At 36.0% G+C, this 19153-nt stretch overlaps 1 protein-coding gene across 4 annotated transcripts in view; it reads right to left on the bottom strand.

Annotated features, from left to right (window-relative positions):
- The window catches only part of LOC137655817 (sphingomyelin phosphodiesterase 4), a 105787-nt gene that overhangs the window by 34206 nt on the left and 52428 nt on the right, over nt 1-19153 (bottom strand). For 3 of the 4 annotated variants that reach the window (XM_068389987.1, XM_068389989.1, XM_068389986.1), the window contains exons 7-11: nt 14692-14772; nt 5524-5642; nt 1545-1697; nt 1052-1232; nt 38-286 (exon numbers count right to left, since the gene is read on the bottom strand). In XM_068389987.1, coding sequence (XP_068246088.1) covers nt 38-286; nt 1052-1232; nt 1545-1697; nt 5524-5642; nt 14692-14772 — 783 coding nt within the window. The remainder of the gene's footprint in view (nt 1-37; nt 287-1051; nt 1233-1544; nt 1698-5523; nt 5643-14691; nt 14773-19153) is intronic. The other variant, XM_068389988.1, reaches the window with a different exon arrangement.

The following is a 19153-nucleotide window of genomic DNA, read 5'->3' as shown; positions in this document are numbered from 1 at the left end:
AAATATACAAAATCTAAAGATGAATGGTTGAACTTACCATAGTCACATTACAAGGACTAAACATGGCCATGTAGCTATAGCTAGGTCCCTCCATTTCTGAAATGTGTGCCCTGGCAACAGAAGCCAACGATCTTGCGGGAAAATGATCTCCTGCGAGACCCGAGAAAGTGCTGTGTGAACCTAGAGCGTGTGGAGCACCAATCAATGTGCGATGCATGAAGTGCGGATCTTCTAAAGCCACTTCAATTTCTCTTATGTATGAACACAAGCTTCCTTGTGAATACACCTGAAAAAGTAAATAGGAGTAGTATATCTAAGCTGATATTATCGTCAAGTATCACAATTATGAATGGTAAAACTCCCTATTTTCCAAAGATATGAGTGTCGTTACCCTCATACATACATACATATACGGAGGCACTTCCCCCAATTTTGGGGGATAGCCGACATCAACAAATGAAACAAAACAAAAAGGGGACCTCTACTATCTAGGCTGGGAGGAACGTAGAGAGTAGAGGTCCCCTTTTTGTTTTGTTTCATTTGTTGATGTCGGCTACCCCACAAAATTAGGGGAAGTGCCTCCGTATATGTATGTATGTATGAGGGTAACCATATTCAGTCACTTATTTAGTGAAATACTATAAACACATATCTCTCTTATCCAGAAAAAAATCGCTAGATAATCAATTTTACTTCATGTCCTTTATGGGTATATTTCCTGTTAAAATCTTCCCAAAATAATTCACTAGGTCTAGATATTTCCTCAAAAAAAAAAGATATCTATAAAACTAAGACAATGTAACTGTAGTTCCTAATCAAACATTAAAATTACTGTAATACCATTCTCAATGTGTGGATACACCTTTCATCCAGTTATATTGCTGTGTAAAATACATTATTAATGAACTTAATACTAAAAGTATGAAACAAACTAAACAAGTTTTATTTTGTAAAAACATCCAATAATGAACATATTTAAGAGAAACTATAAAAATTGAATATACTGTCTATACATTTATCGCAATAAGAAAAACAAGAATTATGAATTTACCTTTGTTACTCTGAAAAGAATTTGGGCATTCTTTGGTGCCGACAGATCAAGTCGAAAAAGTCGACAAACTAAATGATAAAAAAGTAAGGTATAAAAGAGAAGATTCTCTGCGATATAAACTTTCCATTTGCTCTCCACAATTCGCTGCGAGTCCAATTCTATGTTAGCAGGTGATGGAGCTCTAAAAAGAGAAAATACTTCGTATATTACACCAAATCATAACAAAATCGAACATTCATTAAAAAAAATTTCAATAATCTTAATGAAAATTTGTTAGGGTCATATGTGGACGTAGAGAGGAGAAGTCCCCTTTTTTTGTTTCATTTGTTTGATGTCGGCTACCCCCCAAAATTGGGGGAAATGTCTTTGTATATATATGTATTATAATCTACTTCATAAATTTTTCTTCCATGACATTATGATTTCAAACAAAGTTAATCTTATTACAAATATCAGTAATACAACCAATAAAAATTGAAATATCAAGACTTACATGTTAGCAGATGCATATTCAGTATATCTCCAAGGTTGGATGTATGACAACCATGTTTCCAACACTAATCTAAAGGAAGAGTCTAGTGGCCAGTGACTGAAGGTGTGACATAAAAATTGATACAAGCTCTTCCTGTACATAGTCCAAAGATTCCTGGAAAAAAATAAAAATATTCACTTAAGTAACTATTAAATAGAGCTTCAACTGGGGGAAAAAATTAACAAAAATCAAAACCAATACTTTGAAAAATGGAATAATAAACCTTAAAAAATAACAGTATTCGTTTATCCTGCTCTTACTGTAAGTTTTTCTAAAAAGTTTACCCCCTCATAAAATATAAAAAAAAACATTGTCTAAACAAATGTGGAAAAACTGCAAATTATTAAAAAAATACTATAAACTTTCAACATTCTCACAGGTAGAACAACAATACAGTAGTACTTACTATTCAATTTAAAGTCAAAATATTTTCACTTTACTGGAATGCAATGCAACATTAAAAAATATATTATTCCATCAGAAATTTCTATATTTTTATCAATATACAGTATATTGAAAACTTTGCAACTGAAAAAATATAAACATTTCTATTCTTAAGTTGAAGTACAAACTCGTAACAAATGTAGGGAACTGGTAGAGATGTTTTATGGTCTGGTGCTGATCTTGTCAATCACTCTTTTCTCTTCCCTTAGCCTTCGACTTGGATAAATTCCTTTGGATTGAACCTGTGAAGGACCTCGAGGTGTAAGAAGAAGTGAAGGCCTTCTCCATGGTAATAGCAAGTGTAACAGTGAGAGATAGGGCTGAGGTGGGCGCTCAGGCGAGTTTTTTCCTGACTGTAATGACGAAGAAAGATGTACATAACCAGAAAACTTGCTGATCAATCCCTGATCAAATATAATAAGCTGATTGTAGGAGGCAAGGGTATGAGGAAGTGTAGGCAATGACACAACACGGTGCTTTGCAGCTGGCATGCGGTGCGTTGTCTTAGCTGCCGAGCGGTGACCTTCAGTCGGAGCATGCTTGACGATTGAATGTAAGGATGCTGCAAGAGGTCTAAACCTAAAGTGAAGGATCTTTCGGTTTGCTATGGAAGGCAGAATCCACATACTGCAGTCAGGGAATTCCTGGTAAAACACTTGGTTGCCAATTTTCATTGTCTCGTCCTGTGAAAGACTTGAGAATGAAGGAGCAGGCAGGAGAATTTCAGATTTCGGAAAAGGAGATTTAGACAATTTACTCGATTACCGAAGCCGTCGAAGGAGAATAATCTCGTCTAGATTTCTTTTTCTTTCTACCTCAAAATTTTTCAGTGGGCGGGCGACCATTCCTGACATAAAACACAAGAAGACTCTGGCGTGTAGCAATGTCCACTACATGCCAAACACAAAGGATGAGAATCAATGTCTAATTGGCTCATATACATTTCACAATGATGACCATCTACACCCAGACAAGTCCAAATCACACAAACTTGCTTTGCACTCATACCAAAATGACAGAAAAACTTAACACAAAAGAAATAAAACTTCAAAGGCCAGATGCACTACAAATGCCTGAACGGCACAGCAGCCAGAGTTGTAATGGTGTGCCTAGTATAAACCAGATCCTGTTCACACGATGTCTGGTGGAGAGAGGCTACCAGATTCTTGATAATTCTTCATCGGCCATCTCAAGCTTGTGCCAGAGTTAACCCTTTTAAATGACGAAAGTTTGTTTTATGCAGGAACAAATACTATTTATTTCACTGAGGCCTCTTGTGTTATATTTTTCCTTTTTCTACATGGTCCTACAAACCATATACTGTATGAGAGTCAAAGTTTTTGTCATACAATTGTGAGTGGTTCAATCAATAATGTGTGGTAATCCTCTGTACTTCCATGAATTCAATTTCTATTCTAGTTTTGTTTTGTAACTCCCCTGTGCAGTATGGGTATTCAGTTTTCTCATATACTGTACAGAAGGAAATGCAACTGCATTTACTTATATCTTTGTGTTATAATTTCAATATTGTGGTTTCCTCTCTCCCACTTGGCTATAAGTAGACAGGGGGGCTCGGGCACAGCCCCCTGGGACATGGGGCCGCAGCCCCGTGCACTAAGGTACCGGTCCCAAAGAAGTAACGATAGGGGCTACAAATACTGCCCAGGAACCATCTAGGTGTCATCCAAATACCCGTCCCCTGAATAAGAGGTAGGAAGGTAAAAGAGCGCTCCAAGCTCATCCAGTACAGACCGACAGAAGGTGGACGTGGGCCCTTACGAGGCCATGCACCTCTGTCCCACCTAGCTACTTGTTAGCCAGGGGAACCCGGGTCGCGGAGAGGTATGTCGGCAAGAAACCTACTTGCGACTGTAATTAGCCTTCATGGGTTTCTCAACTTCTTATTCTTCTTAGAAAAAGAGATGTCAGAATCAGAAGAGGAACAAGTTACTTCTGCCTGCCGGCTTTCTCCTCAGGATCGGCAAGCAGAGCCACTATTAATTAATAGATCACGGTATCCATCGCCGGCAAAGCTCCCCTATTGGGACAAAACTACAAGGATAACAAAATTGAGGGACACTGTCCCAGGGTAAATGGAAGGCAAGTTCCCCAACATTCGTAACGCAGATAGGGACTGGGGTCACAGGTAAAGAACAGGGGCAGCCAGAGCACAAGCACTGCTTACTGGACACAGGATTATTCTAATGTTACAATGTATGCTCTTATGTTTCAACACTACTCCTACAGGGGATGATCCTTGTGGGGATCCCGAAAGGGATCATTGACACCGCTGGCACTATCATCACTCCTAAATAACTGGAACTGGTACTAGCACTTGGGACACTCTGGGGAAATAGCTTTATCTACTCGCTCCATTACAGACATCGAGGGCCTACCTGCAAGACCTAAGGCCAAACCAAAATTACTCTACTCATTGTCATTGGCGGTCTGCAAGAAATAGCTTCCAGCATATGTTGGAAGCGATCACATCACAATTCACTGCACAACTCTGAAAAAAACTCCTAGATGTACTGTACATAGATCCAAGCTCTCCCTACTCATGAAGCCAGGGAGAATTCAATGAGGAGTACAGTGGTCAGCAATCTTCCTGACAATTTATGGGCTTGCCAAGAATAATGACAGAGGGACCTTCTCAAGGGAGAAACATTCCAACATTTCAATATAAAATCCACCTGAAAATATATTTGAACCTCAGTCTCAAGAGGATTTAGTTAGCTGAAAATGGGGCAAACAAAGAAGACCAAGATTAACCCATAGTTTTAACCTCACCTAATCACATTCACTCACTGGGTAAGGATGCACATCTTCCAATCTCCCCCTCCATCATGTTCATCTGAGAACTATAAAAATCTTACTCAATTCTCCTAATAAGTCCGCAATAATCGATTAACTGTATAGGTATAGAAAAAGGACTGGATAAATATAAGAAACTTAGCTACAGCAACAATGTATTCTTAACCCTTTTACCCCCAATGGACATACTGGTACGTTTCACAAAACTCATCCCTTTACCACCATGGACGTACTGGTACGTCCTAGCAAAAAACTGCTATTTACAATTTTTTTTTTTGCATATTTTTGATAACTTTATGAGAAACGTCAGGCATTTTCCAACAGAATGAGACCAACCTGACCTCTCTATGATGAAAATTAAGGCTGTTAGAGCAATTTAAAAATATATTGCAAAATGTGCTTGGAAAAAAAAACCTGGGGGTTAAGGGTTGGAAAGTTCCAAATAGCCTGGGGGTAAAAGGGTTAAGAAATGAGAATCTGAATAAGATAGTCTCTTCGATGTACAACAATAAAAAGTGCCAATGAATCTGGAGTGATACTGTAGTTATGTATTGGTTTTTCTCTTGTAGAAGTACATGTAATGAGAGGTGTTTACCTATGATTACTTGATAGAGGTTCTGAAAGAGTAGGTTAGACATAGGTCTAGACAGGTCGAGCCCAGAAATAGGTCTATTCCACTTACTTGCGTAAATCGTCCAGAGGAGAAGGCTGCGCTGATTTCCCACTATTCGAAAAGAAGTGGAGATGTTTTATCAGCATTCTTACCACACGAACATGATCACTTGAGGGAACAAATACCTCCTGGAAATGGATGCAAAAATATCTCAGAAAAACAGCAAATTATCTATTTTGAAAATTCAGTACCATAAAAAATTAAGTGAATAGATACTGTATCTATAGAAAAATTATTCCTACATATACTCTACATTTACTCTAGCATTACAACAACATATCACTGAATAATAAAATGCATTCTTAGCCCATATTTTGTGATTTAAAATAAAACCAAAAAACAAAATTATGACAACCAAAATATAAACCAAAAAATATTACTGTGCAGGAATTCTTCAAAAACTGACAATTGAATATTACCAAAAAAAATAATACTTTTAAACTTTCCACAGAAATAAAGGAAAGTATAAGTGGAAGACTATTTCAGCAACAATCTGTGCCCAGCATGATTGGATTATGTTTTTACATTTCATTAACACTAAAAGGTTTTTCCTATTAAATTTCAATTGCAATTATCTATTTCTCTAGGTCATTCTAACATAGCGTAAGAGGTTTTTCCAATCAAATTTCAATCGTAATTATCTATTTCTCTAGGTCATTCTAACACAGCGTAAGAGGTTTTTCCAATCAAATTTCAATCGTAATTATCTATTTCTCTAGGTCATTCTAACATAGCGTAAAGCACACATCACTAGAGGTTGTCAAGGATGAGACTGCAACCTTAAAGTTTTATTGCTTTATATATAAAATTCACATTGATAACTTCTCTAATGAAAATGTGTTACTGGAGTAACTGAATTCTCTTTTAATTCTGCAATTGCTACTGTAAACAAACCGCTATTGAAAAGAGGTTATACCACCAAATATAGGGCACACTAAATACAGTATAAAGATCTTTTATATTGGCCCTTCTAACTTCCTAGCAAGGCTGTCTCTTTTACTTTCCATAATTTCCTATCTGTTACAGTACTGTATTATTACTGTTCTGAAATAGTTCCCTTAAATTGCATAATTAAAATTACTCTCTATTCAACTAGTAATATAAGAAAATTTTTATAAATGCATAAAACACTTTTTTGGGAGGAAGCAGATTTACATTTTTTAATTTCTCTATATGAAGACTGCAAGTAAGAATTTATGACATACAGTATCTATAATGCAATAGGACACATGTATTGTAATAATGAGAAAAGAAACAGACAGAATAACAGAGTAATGATGATCATCAAAGCAAACCCTATGGCTTTACTTATGTGATTATCATTTTTCGTACTTCCATTTACACATTTTAATTAGTCTGACCTAACTCCTACATTTGACGTTTCAAGTCATAACTTTGATAACCAAGTTAGAGTATTCTGTTGTTTGGTCCTCCCTTTTCTAGTATGAGTAACAATAGTGTACCATTATCTTGCAGTTTCTCACTTGGTAATGGTAAAGGAATGAACAATAAAAGTATTCATTTTTGTGGCACAATCAATATTTGCCTTCATATCTTCCAAGCACTAGCTGGATTTATGACAATGATATCTGATAGAACTTGGATTGTATTATCACAAGTTTTTTGGCTGTTAATCCTTTTACCACCAGGCTATTTGGAACTTTCCAACCCTTAACCCCCAGATATTTTTTTTTCCAAGCACATTTTGCCATACATATTTTTTAAATTGCTCTAACAGCCTTAATTTTTGTCATAGAGAGGTCAGGTTGGTCTCATTCTTTTGGAAAATGCCTGAAGTTTCTCATAAATTTATCAAAAATATGCAAAAAAAAAAGTAAATAGCAGTTTTTTGCAAGGACGTACCAGTACGTCCATGGGGGTAAAGGGATGGTTTTGTGGAACGTACCAGTATGTCCATTGGGGGTAAAAGAGTTAATCCTAAACAAAGGGCAAAATTTGAATACTGTACCTAGATCATATGGTGGTAACTCAAAGACCTAACTACATACGATTACACCTACAATAAGTTGACACTTAAACTAAAGCCAATTTCATTTCTGGGACTGTACTAAAGGATGAAAAAAAAAATACTCTGAAGTTAAACATTATACAACATGCTTATAGGAAATGGTGTAAAAATATATTGCTTGAAACTTATTCATACAAATTCTTCAAATTTCATTGATTTTCTATTTTACACACTGACATGGAATATCAAATGACCAGGTTTCATCACTTGCCTAAAAATGATGTGAAATTTTCTTTTTACATATACATTGTATTTGTAAAATTAAGTCAATTTTCAAATACTGGAAAATGTTTCTGTAAAAATATGGACATTGAGAATCAAGCAAACTGGCAGATATTGCAATTTTTTTTTTCAGAGCGATCATATTAAGCTGAAAAAAAAAATCACAAAATGTTCTAATTTTGCATGTAAAATATAAAAAAAAAAAATTTAGTGATCATATTAGAGTTGAAAAAAAACAAACAAACGCAAAACTTTAAAATTTAGCACATAAAAGATCATGATGTTTTTCTTCAGAGCAATTATATTAAAGCTGAAAAAAAAAATCAAAAAAATTTATAATTTTGCATGTAAAAGAATGACCAATTCCAATTGAATGCTGAGCACAGATAACATTTCTATGTTGCTATAAATCTAATAACACCAGAAGCCTTATCATCTGAATTAAACTTATTATGAAGCAGTTAATCTTTTTATTATTTAAGAGGAATGGTGGATATTTAGATTCTAAAGTAGTAGTTACATTAAGAATGTCTAGGTTAGCAAAAACTTTAATTATCTGTCTTGTTAACAAAAAAAAGTTTAAAGTAAAATAATGCAAGCAAATATTTTGGATGAATAAATATAGTCAGCCTTAATCATCATATTAGCAAGAATGTCTAAAATTGTTAGTGATGCAAGACCCTTAAAGCTGAAATGATAAATAAGCTTCTTGTGGTCTCTGTACAATTATATACACAGTAAATATATAACCACTACCTAGTGAATAAATCTCTTTTTACTAGATATGAGCATTTGAAAAAGACATTTTTTTTTTATAAGTACACATCTGATGTTCATTGCATTACTGTGCTGCCAATATATAATATGGCAGAGTACAGTAGCAGTATTGAATAGTTTTAAGGGGAAAACACAGGTTAGAAATAGATAATTATTCCATGCACAGAGATCTTTTTCTAAAATCATTTTTATCTATTCAACTATAGTCCATTTCTTTTAGCGATGCATATTTGCACCGACTTGCGGCGGTGCCCTTTTAGCTCGGAAAAGTTTCCTGATCGCTGATTGGTTAGAATTATCTTGTCCAACCAATCGCGCCATCAGGAAACTTTTCCGAGCTAAAAGGGCACCACTACGAGTCGGTGCAAATATGCATCGCTAAAAGAAATGGACTATAGTCAGTGACTCAAAACATATGAGCCAATTGAAGGAATGGGCAGACTCAGAAAAAAAAATTGTATCAATGAAGAAAATTTCAAACCTATATACTACACTATAAATTGATTTACCAACCCTCGTTGAACTGAAAATAAGAACAAGGTAAAGCTGAAAAAAAATTGGAAAGCCAGGTAAAGAGATCAAATGTAAGAGATGAAAAGTAAAAATTGTTTAAGTAGAATGTTTTATTAATAATGACGCCACTTCCAGAAAAAGGCAACGTTGAATTATGTGGTATCTAAACTTGCTTTAATTTCATAGCTGTTCAGCATTTCATGCCATCATATTCCCTAGAACACGGATTTGCTATCAAATCATATACTCTTCATCCAATTAAAAAGAAATCACAGATTCTTAGGTTGGTTGTGGGCTACATAAAGTTTGAAACTTGGTATGAATGCAAATTCCTTTACACAAGGTCACTTCTCTCTTCCCTCTCTTTATAGATGAGGATAAAAAAAGAGAAATAAGGAATAGGCAGCCTCTTCATAGCACACCAGGCATCCTCATCTCTTCTGATAAACCTAACCAATAAAACATTTAAAGCAACACATGTCCTTTACTGTGACAATTAAGTGAAATATTCTGATCCAGCACACTGAATCCTATGGTATACAACTTAGGTTCAAGATAGATTACATTTGCTGTATCTTGGTGTGTCTATAATCCGATAAAAAAGATATAATTATCTTATTGAGAAAAAGTTGTCTGTTGCCACTCATAGCAGGTGACTTTTATCATAAAATATTGGGTCAGAAGCATTAGCATTTTCTTTATGAAGTTGTGGGGTCATCTTCATATATACAAATGGAGGGGCAAGGCTGCTGTCCTGCCTTATTGGTTTCTTCATGGTTGATGGATAGCAGTAAGTCAACTAGAACTTAATGAGGAAGACCACTTCTTTATTGACCATGAATGAACCCCATTATTGTAATTTTCTACATTTATAAAACAAGCTCTTTTCAATGCACCAAACAAGATCACGCCAGTCAATCACATCCACATGGCTAAATGATCACAGAAGACACACACAAACCGGTATTTCTGTAAGCAAAAAAGAAAAGAGAAGCAGTCGAGTTCTCCAATTTGGCCAAACAATAAGCATGCATTAAAGAGGTTGGTGTGATCCCATTTAGGTAGTGAAATGCCAGTCAACTCAAGAGAGGATGTACTGTTAAGTGTAGCTCCACACAGGTAGATTAGCAGACAGCTATATGGACAGTCCTTTCTCAATCAAACTATCGACCCACAAGCATGCTGTTGACAGGAGCATACTCTTTATCCCATGACCATGCTGGTGATCCGCAAGAAATGCAGAGAAAGAATAGATACGGCTGAAATCAGGTATGAGTCTGTCTTGCAGGAAATTCCACAGATAAGGTAAGTAAAGATACCAAGCTGGTTACCTAATAAGGTGATCAAAACTTGCTAGGCACTTACCCATGTGCAAATGTGTACCCAAAAATGCAATAAAGTTTATAATTTTCTTTGGTTAGTTAAGTCATTCAAAATAGTTATACTAATCAAGTACCATGCCTCAAACAACTGCCGCGTCTACTAATTCCATGGTTCTTTGTTCTGCAAACTGTCTGTTGTATGTGAGCTAAGGCGCAGATAGAGAAAATGAAGAGAGTGGTAAGCAATAAACCAAGGATTGGCATAGTTTATTAAACTATCAATGAAGAGGATACCAATGCAGCCCCCAAGATCGTACATTATAGCTAAATCAGTTGAGTCACATTGAATATCCTACACAGGAAGGTGATACCCAGCTGTGACCATAGGCAAACATGAGGCAGAAAAGTCTTTGTCAAAGAAACAATTAGAAATATAAGACAGGACAGCCTTGATGAAAACAATGGAGTAGAGTTAACAAATACTGTATAATAAAGTAACATAAGAAGTAAACATACTGTTTATCATAATATGGGCAAGACTAAACTATGAAAAGTGCATAAATGGCACTAGAACAGAGTACTGTACAGTATGTACTCATTTTTGTTACCAAAACAATTGGTGCAAAGTTATCAGAATAAAAAAGTACCGTATAAAATCGGGAATGACCAATAAATGTTACAGGTATAACTGGTACACACTAAAATCAAAATATAACGTAATATACTTTTTTCCAAAATTATATAGCATAGCCTACCTAAGAACAATGAATATGTGGTATTGCACAGATAGTAAAATCATAAAAAAAAACAAAAATTAAAAACAGATAGTAAAATCATAAAAAAAAACAAAAATTAAAAACTAACTGAACTCAAAAAAAAAGTTAATGGACCACATTGTCTACAACCACTACAGAACTCAGAGCTCAGCAATCTCGCTAAGTACACCAGGACTCCTCAAGATAATGTTTAGCGAACACCAACTCGGTACACCATTGAGCTGCCACTAACACAAAGAAAGGTTTCTGCAAAAATTGTTCGGTAGGTGTATTCCTAATATCATGAACCTCAACAGTGGATGACTTGGAACTCTATTCCCACAGAACAAATTAGGGACACTACCTCTACTGGCCATAGTTTGGCTCAAGATACAGCGCTTCAATTTCTAGCAAGAATGGAACCTGCTACAAGAAATGGATGAGTGCTGGCTATAGGACTACTCTGTATGACTAATGGGGGCTATGGCATAACTTATATATTCACTCAAATGTGAACACCATTTCATTAGTAAATAGTTTATCTTGGAGTCGTGAGTTACTGCGTATGCATGGTTTGCTTTCACTTTAGTCAGCTGTTGTTTCTTGTATGACATAATCATTACCTGAAATTTTGAACCAATTAAGAGCTTCCAATTGTTTATGTCTAAGTCCTGGATGCTGTTTTATACCAGCACTTCTCCCTCTTTCGCTTTAGTTCCTGCATGACTACCATCACAAGAAAAGGCGTCCCAGTGAGGAGTTCAATCTACCGTACTTAAAATTTTATTGAAGTTCGTGATGCCAGCATACATTTGATATATATTAAAAATACTGTATATATTAAAAAATGGAGTAATTAATCAAAATTGTCACTATTTGTGAACTGTATATTTCATAGACACTTTTGAGTAATTACTCCATTTTTAATTTAGTATATATTTTGAATATATATCAAATTTACGCTAGCATCACAAACTTCTGTTTGGTTGACTATGTTGACGATGTCAGTTCCCGGTCATTTAATAAGGAAACCAGGCTAGTTTTTTCTTAAATAATTCTATAGTTTCTTATAATTCTAACTTGTTTCCCACGTGGCGAGTTATCTTAAATTATGAATAAGTAATAAGAGGAAAACAATTGCTTTTCTGTATATGGAGAGCGTGGTCTTGTAAACAAATACCCTACAGGCATGTGAATATTAAAAGGAAAGAAAATGGAAAATTTCTTAATTTCTTGGGGTGAATGTTGATAAATAGAGCTTCTGAAGAAGCAATATGAACATCAGGGGACGTTCATCAATATGAAATCTTTTTTCAATGATGATCAGAGTGCTATCAATAATTACTGAATGTGATGCTGGTTACACCACAGAGTATTAGCCTAAAATGCCCAACAATAGTATTCACTCTTTTTTCAATCATCTGTGGTGGATAACGGGGGAGGGTGGGCTGTGGCACCCTAGCAGTACCAGCTGAACTCAGTTGAGTCCCTTGTTAGGCTGGGAGGAACGTAGAGAGTAGAGGTCCCCTTTTTTGGTTTTTGTTTCATTTGTTGATGTCAGCTACCCCCCAAAATTCGGGGAAGTGCCTTGGTATATGTATGTATGTATGTGGCCTGATTAGAAACATCAATGCCTGATGTTTGCCACAAGGGGGTTCGAGTCCCGCTCAGACTCGTTAGTGCCTTTAGTGTCTGCAACCTTACCATCCTTGTGAACTAAGGTTGGGGGTTTGGGGGAGCCTATAGGTCTATCTGTTAGAGTCATCAGCAGCCACTGCCTGGCCCTCCCTGGTTCTAGCTTGGGTGGAGTGGGGGCTTAGGCGCTGATCATATAATATAAGGCCAGTCTCTAGGGCATTGTCCTGCTTGCTAGGGCAATGTCACTGCCCCTTGCCACTGCCATTCATGAGCGACCTTTAAACCTTTAGGTAAACGAGCGAATGAATAATGGCAAAAATAATTGACCTCAAATGGCAAATAAACCCATAGAAAGCTAGAAACCAATCTTGAACAAACACCCCAGAGAACATTACTGCAGAACCACAAGTGAAACTGAGGATAGATACTATAGTCCATTTCTTTTAGCGATGCATATTTGCACCAACTCGCGGCGGTGCCCTTTTAGCTCGGAAAAGTTTCCTGATCGCTGATTGGTTAGAATTATCTTGTCCAACCAATCAGCGATCCGGAAACTTTTCCGAGCTAAAATGGCACCGTTGCGAGTCGGTGCAAATATGCATCGCTAAAAGAAATGGACTAGAGTGTACATTCTCAAATCTGATGAGACAAAAACACTGTTGATCCTTGGGACATCACAGGCATAGATATTTGGCATACATATGACCAATGAGGTTGCGATGAAACGAAACTTTTCCTCAAAATGAACATTTCTATAAACCTAAATTAAACATGTAAAACTACACAAAATCTTTAATCAATATTTCAGCCTTGCGCAAATAAAAGCTTCTGTTTTAGTAAATTTCCAACCTTTGGAATGCCAAACATCAAACATGTAGAATCAACAACAGCAAAATTAAACCATCATGGTTTCTGTTCTCAGTTCAATAACAAAATATACCATAACTTATTTTCTTTACTTACCAGTGAAAGATCTTCTGCTGATTATATGTATGCCTAGCACAGCATTAGGCAAAGCATGTAATCTATCAAATAGAAACGAGCATTTTTTTTTTCTAAAATATGTTAACTAGTGTGGTGAGAGCATTAAAGGCGCTGAATTTTGCTACTAACAACTAGTATATGTAATAAAATTCAATCGTTTTAAGGTTATCCTTAAACTTCCAATGAAATTTACTTAAAACTTAAAGCACTACAAGATAACTAAATAAAGTATTCCACAAAAAGATATACACTATATATGAAAATGTTAAAAAAAACACTCTCTTGTTTGGCGAATACCAAAAAACAAACAAGAAAAACTTGACTTTACACAAAGCTAATGAAAATCGGATAAGAATGGAAATCTGAGGACTTCCTTAACATGCTATTTCTAATTCTTAAGATAACAGCACCAATTAATTCTTCTCTATGTTTAATATCCAAGGCAAACACAAAGATCCATGCAAGAAGTACAGTATTGCCAACAAGACTGCCTGTCATGACACTAGTAAATATTTGAAATAGGTGATGGCAGGGTGCAAATTAGTTTGAAATTAACCCTTTTACCCCCAGGCTCTTTGGAAATTTCCAACCCTTAAACCCCAGGGGGTTATTTTTTTCCCAGCACATTTTGCAGTATATTTTTTTAAATTGCTCTAATAGCCTTAATTTTTGTCATAAAGATGTCAGGTTGGTCTCATTCTCTTGGAAAATGCCTGAATTTTCTCAAAAAATTATCAAAAATATGAAAAAAAAAATTTTTATAGCATTTTTTTGCAAGGACGTACCTGTACGTCCATGGGGGTAAAGGGATGGCTTTTGTGAAACATACCAGTACGACCTTTGGGGGTAAAAGGGTTAAAAACTAAAAGTGAGCAGGCGACTTTAAGGACAGCAGTGAGGGGCACTAACAGGAATAGGGTGCAACACATGAACTTACAAAGCCATTTGTGTGCCAATTTGGCCGATACTCTAGAGGGGTGTGTTCTGAAAAGACACTGCACGCATGCAGAGCAGTGTACTGCAAAGGAAGTTTACATGAGTCAATTAATTTAATGTCAATACATAAGACAAGCATGTATGTACAAAGCTGGATATCTAGCCGGATACAGCTGTAAGAAAATCACAAAATAAAATACGGAAATTAGTTCTCAATTCCAATCCAAAGTACAGTATACTACAACATTACATGATGCCACTAAATGGTAGTTACATTTACTTTGAATGCCCACTAATAACAAGGCCTCTCAATAAAAATACTTTATATGACACTACAACAAAGTGGAAAATAAATGTCTGCGGCAAAATAATTTGCAAATATTAACAAAACAATCCCACACTGATCAACTCAATTTTGACTTGACTCTGACATATATAAATTCTATGATTTTAGCAAAATAAATATCAATACATAAGTTTCCAATATTTGGAAAAAAATTCAATGTGACGGGTAAGTAATTGAAACAAATAATATAACTGAAGATTAAATTTCTGTAAAAATATCATTATTTTAATAACTAAAATTCAGAAAAAACAACTAGAAATGTTTATAAAACTGTCATGAGTGTTTCATAATGTATTCCTGTCCTGTACTGCCCAACAAATATTTTCTAACCATAACCTTGTAGACCTATTTGGACCAAAAATATACCTATACTCAATAATTGGTTCTTATTTCAAATCCCGAAATAAAAAACAATCCATACAACCTGAGCAATGTGTTATTACTGTTATAAGAAGCATCAAAATTCCTTATCCGCAAATAAAAATAAACCCACATGAAGTTACTGTATACAGTACCATTAATATTGAATAGTATTCCTTCATCTTTCAACTGTAATGCAGTACTTATAGGTTTCTACTTTTCCTTCCTTCTCTTCACTCTCCTCGTATCCAATTGTTCAACTTTACCCTTTTCCAGTTCCCTTTCCACTTCTATTTATATCAAAATTATTATTCAGCGATGATTTACAACTAACGCAATCAAATATTTAGTGACTGAAGCCTTACGAAAAGTATAGATACACAATGTACATCATCCTCCACATAATTCAGGTATCTAGGTTTTAGCTCTCGTTGCCGAGGATCAATGGGTGTTGTACTTAAACCCCTTCTGCACACGTGGAATTCCACAAATGATAGGACAACCTAAACTACAGATTTTATTATTTCTGCTTATTTTAATTCTATATGTACCCTTAAGTACTGTAAGTGTACTTTAAACGTATAATGATTTACTACTTTAAAATTACAAAATTCAAGTGATTTTTAATATTCCTAGCTATACACACCAGAGTCATTTAAACGTGTTGTACTCCGTTGCTATTTGGCTACAACCAGAATTAAGGAAATAGTTCACTTCTGATAACACTATGGTTGTCAGCATCCAACCCACGCATGGTAGGAACAGCTGAAGTCGATGGGACTAGTATCACTTGCTTGTGGTCAAGACTTGAGGGGTGGTTGAAGCGGGACATATGGAGAAAACAACTCGGGTTTGCATAGCTAGGAAAAGTACGTTTAAAGCCTGCAGTTTGTTCCTATGCGAAATACGAACACTCTTTGTTTAGATGAGAGACTTCCTTAGGTGGGAATCTGTCTGACTCTTCACCCAAAGCATAAAAATGAGACAATCTCAACCGACTTGAATGAGAGGCAAGGTCGAGATGTTGGTCTCATGAACAAAAAGTAAAAATCAATATACAGTACTCAAAAATTTTAAAAAGTCACAGATATTCTTGCTTGCATAAGTGGTCTTCTATGATGATACTCCCAAGGAGGGGATACCCAAAAGAAAAGAAGGAAGAATTAATTCACTAAACTCTCATACACACTTAGGCCGAAAATAACTGCAAAGGGATAAGTCTCAAACTACTAGCTGTGCAGCTACCAATGCTTAGCAACTCTTATCTTGAACCTCGTTTGGAACACAAACTGGTTCAAACGGGAAAGGTCTATGACAGATATCCAGCCTCCTGTCACTTGCTCTTCCCAGATGATGTTGCTGAAGAAACCTGGAAACCTATCTAAGACTTCCTCTTGCATCCTTCATGAACATCTGTGACACCTCTTTCTTTAGTAAGGTCTTTCTGAGATCCCTTCATATAAAATGACAAGATCAATAGTGGAGGGTGAGAGCTCGTGAATGAGAAGCGATACCATGAGTGAAGTACTTCTACTGCCAAGGATCCTCCCCGAAAAGCTGCCACCTCATCCAACGACTTCGCAGGCATCCCCCAAAAGTAGTAAGCTGGGGGACATGCCTTCCCTAATGCCTTCTGCTCCTTAGGCTGGAGGGATATCCTTTACGATGAAAGGGAGCTGCTGTGTCTTCTCTTTTAAAAGAAGTAGTATTCTTTGCTCTGGTAGCAGACAATGCGGTGGTACTCACTTGTGGGGAGATAGTTTTGGAATCTGTCTAGGAGTTGCTAAACAGGATACTGCAGCCTTTCTTAAAAAGGAAGTCTGGCTGGTTTCAGGAAACTATAATAAAGAGGACTCTAAAAGAGAAAAATCCAGATTTGGAATGGAAGGTGTCTGCTTCTTGCTCCAAGCTGAAACAAAAGCAGGAGAGCATCCCTCTTAGCCTTTTTTTCCCGACAACTATTGTATTTCTCCTATTGAGAGGGTGGCTAATCCTTGCAAAAATCCTTAGTAGAAGAAAAGAGTATCACTTACCATGAAACCTGGGGCACAAAGGATGAAGTCTACCATCATTCACCTCATGGAGATGCCACAAGGACTACCTTCAAGACTGGGGCAGGTTCTCATTTTAAATTGAGATATAATCACAAATGCACAGTAAAGGACAAAGCACAAAGCACAAAGTAAAGTGAAGCATAGTGTGGAATGAAATGACAACCAGAAGTAAAGTGATGCAAGTCCCGCTGATTCAGCCACTCCTAACCTGTGCAGGTGGGATGCTGGCAATCATACAAGGTTACCTGAGTCCCATGATTTCCTTAATTCTGGTAGGCAAACACCAATGGAGTGAAGGCATTTAAATAACGAGGCTTTGTATTTTGCATAGGAATAACTGGCAATATCAATATCCCCAGCCTCTCTCATGTAGGTAATAAGCCTTTTAATGTGTGCTGTACAACAATAAACTTTATAGTATAGCATAAGAATTACATGTAAATTGTACTGTATATTGCTGTAGTAATAAAATGAGAAGTCCCTATGTCAATGTTTCTTTTTGCAACGCAGAAAGGGCTAGTAAAATAAAAGACAAGCGAGCCAACAGTAGAGCATGATTCATAAACTGTTAATAAATCTTTCGAATAAAATAAGGAACACATTAAATTGCATCTCTGAACTGCATTAACTATTCTATCCAGGGAGAGATTCTACAGGAAATTTAGGAAGTGGCTACCCTTCTAATATTTTGAGTTCCCACTATAACTAATGAGTGTTACAATGGGCATCAATAATCAGGTTCTTCATGAATAAGGAAACATCCTTCTTGGACATAGGGTGAGAATTATTGCTTATGCAGTACTGTACTACATATCAATGACATTACCAGATAAAGTAGATCTCTTTAAATTTCTTACTAAACATAAAATAATCTCATGAAGGTCCTTTTCCACTAAAGAATCTAGAGCTGGTAAAGCAAAGCATCTCGGTGTTGAAATCCTTCTTAGCTCTGATCTTCAGCTAAAGAGGCACAACTGCATCTTTAAAAATGAAATGCTCTTTGCATGATAAAGCTTTTAACTGACTTCCTCGTTCAGAAGAAGCAGAGGCTAAAATAGTTTTCAATGATAATATTCTAAACTATACATATTCTATGGGTTTGTACAGAGGAGTTTAAAAAAAGATTTAGAACATCTAGATTCCATGAAATCAATCAGGTTTTAAGAGGATTTCTATGACTGAATGACCTAATAATATCTCAAAGAACATCGACGGCTAAAGATGAACGCTCTGAGGATTCGATGACCCACTTGGTGTGTCTCCAGTTCATGTAGGCTACCTATATAGAAAATTTATTCTGCTTTTTATTGCAATTTTCACTTTCTTGCCATTGTTATTAGTTTGATAATTCCGCTACAAAAAGTTTGCAGGTCATGAGCCTGACAGCGATTTTGTTACGTCTGGAGTCACCAGATTTGGCCCAACTAGAACTTTATACTACATATAAGGGGCTATATAAAAGATAAATATATACTTATTAAAGACTACAGTGAAACTTACATAAAAAGTTCACGCCTGTAAAGGCTGGATGAATTGAAGTTTCAGTAATTTATCCAGCCTTTAAGGGCTGCCAATGCAAGAGCCCATGTCCCACATAACTAAACCAATCCAGCAAAGATACCAAGTCTAATTGATGAGCGATGTTGTTCTTCATGACTGACCCAATTAAATGAAGTCCGAGTGTAATAAAACCCATTATCTAT

The sequence above is a fragment of the Palaemon carinicauda genome, chromosome 16 (assembly GCF_036898095.1).
Source record: "Palaemon carinicauda isolate YSFRI2023 chromosome 16, ASM3689809v2, whole genome shotgun sequence".
In the NCBI taxonomy this organism is placed as follows: Eukaryota; Metazoa; Arthropoda; class Malacostraca; order Decapoda; family Palaemonidae; genus Palaemon; species Palaemon carinicauda.
The sequence above is the reverse complement of the archived record's forward strand: the minus strand, read 5'-3'. Positions and strand labels throughout refer to the sequence as shown.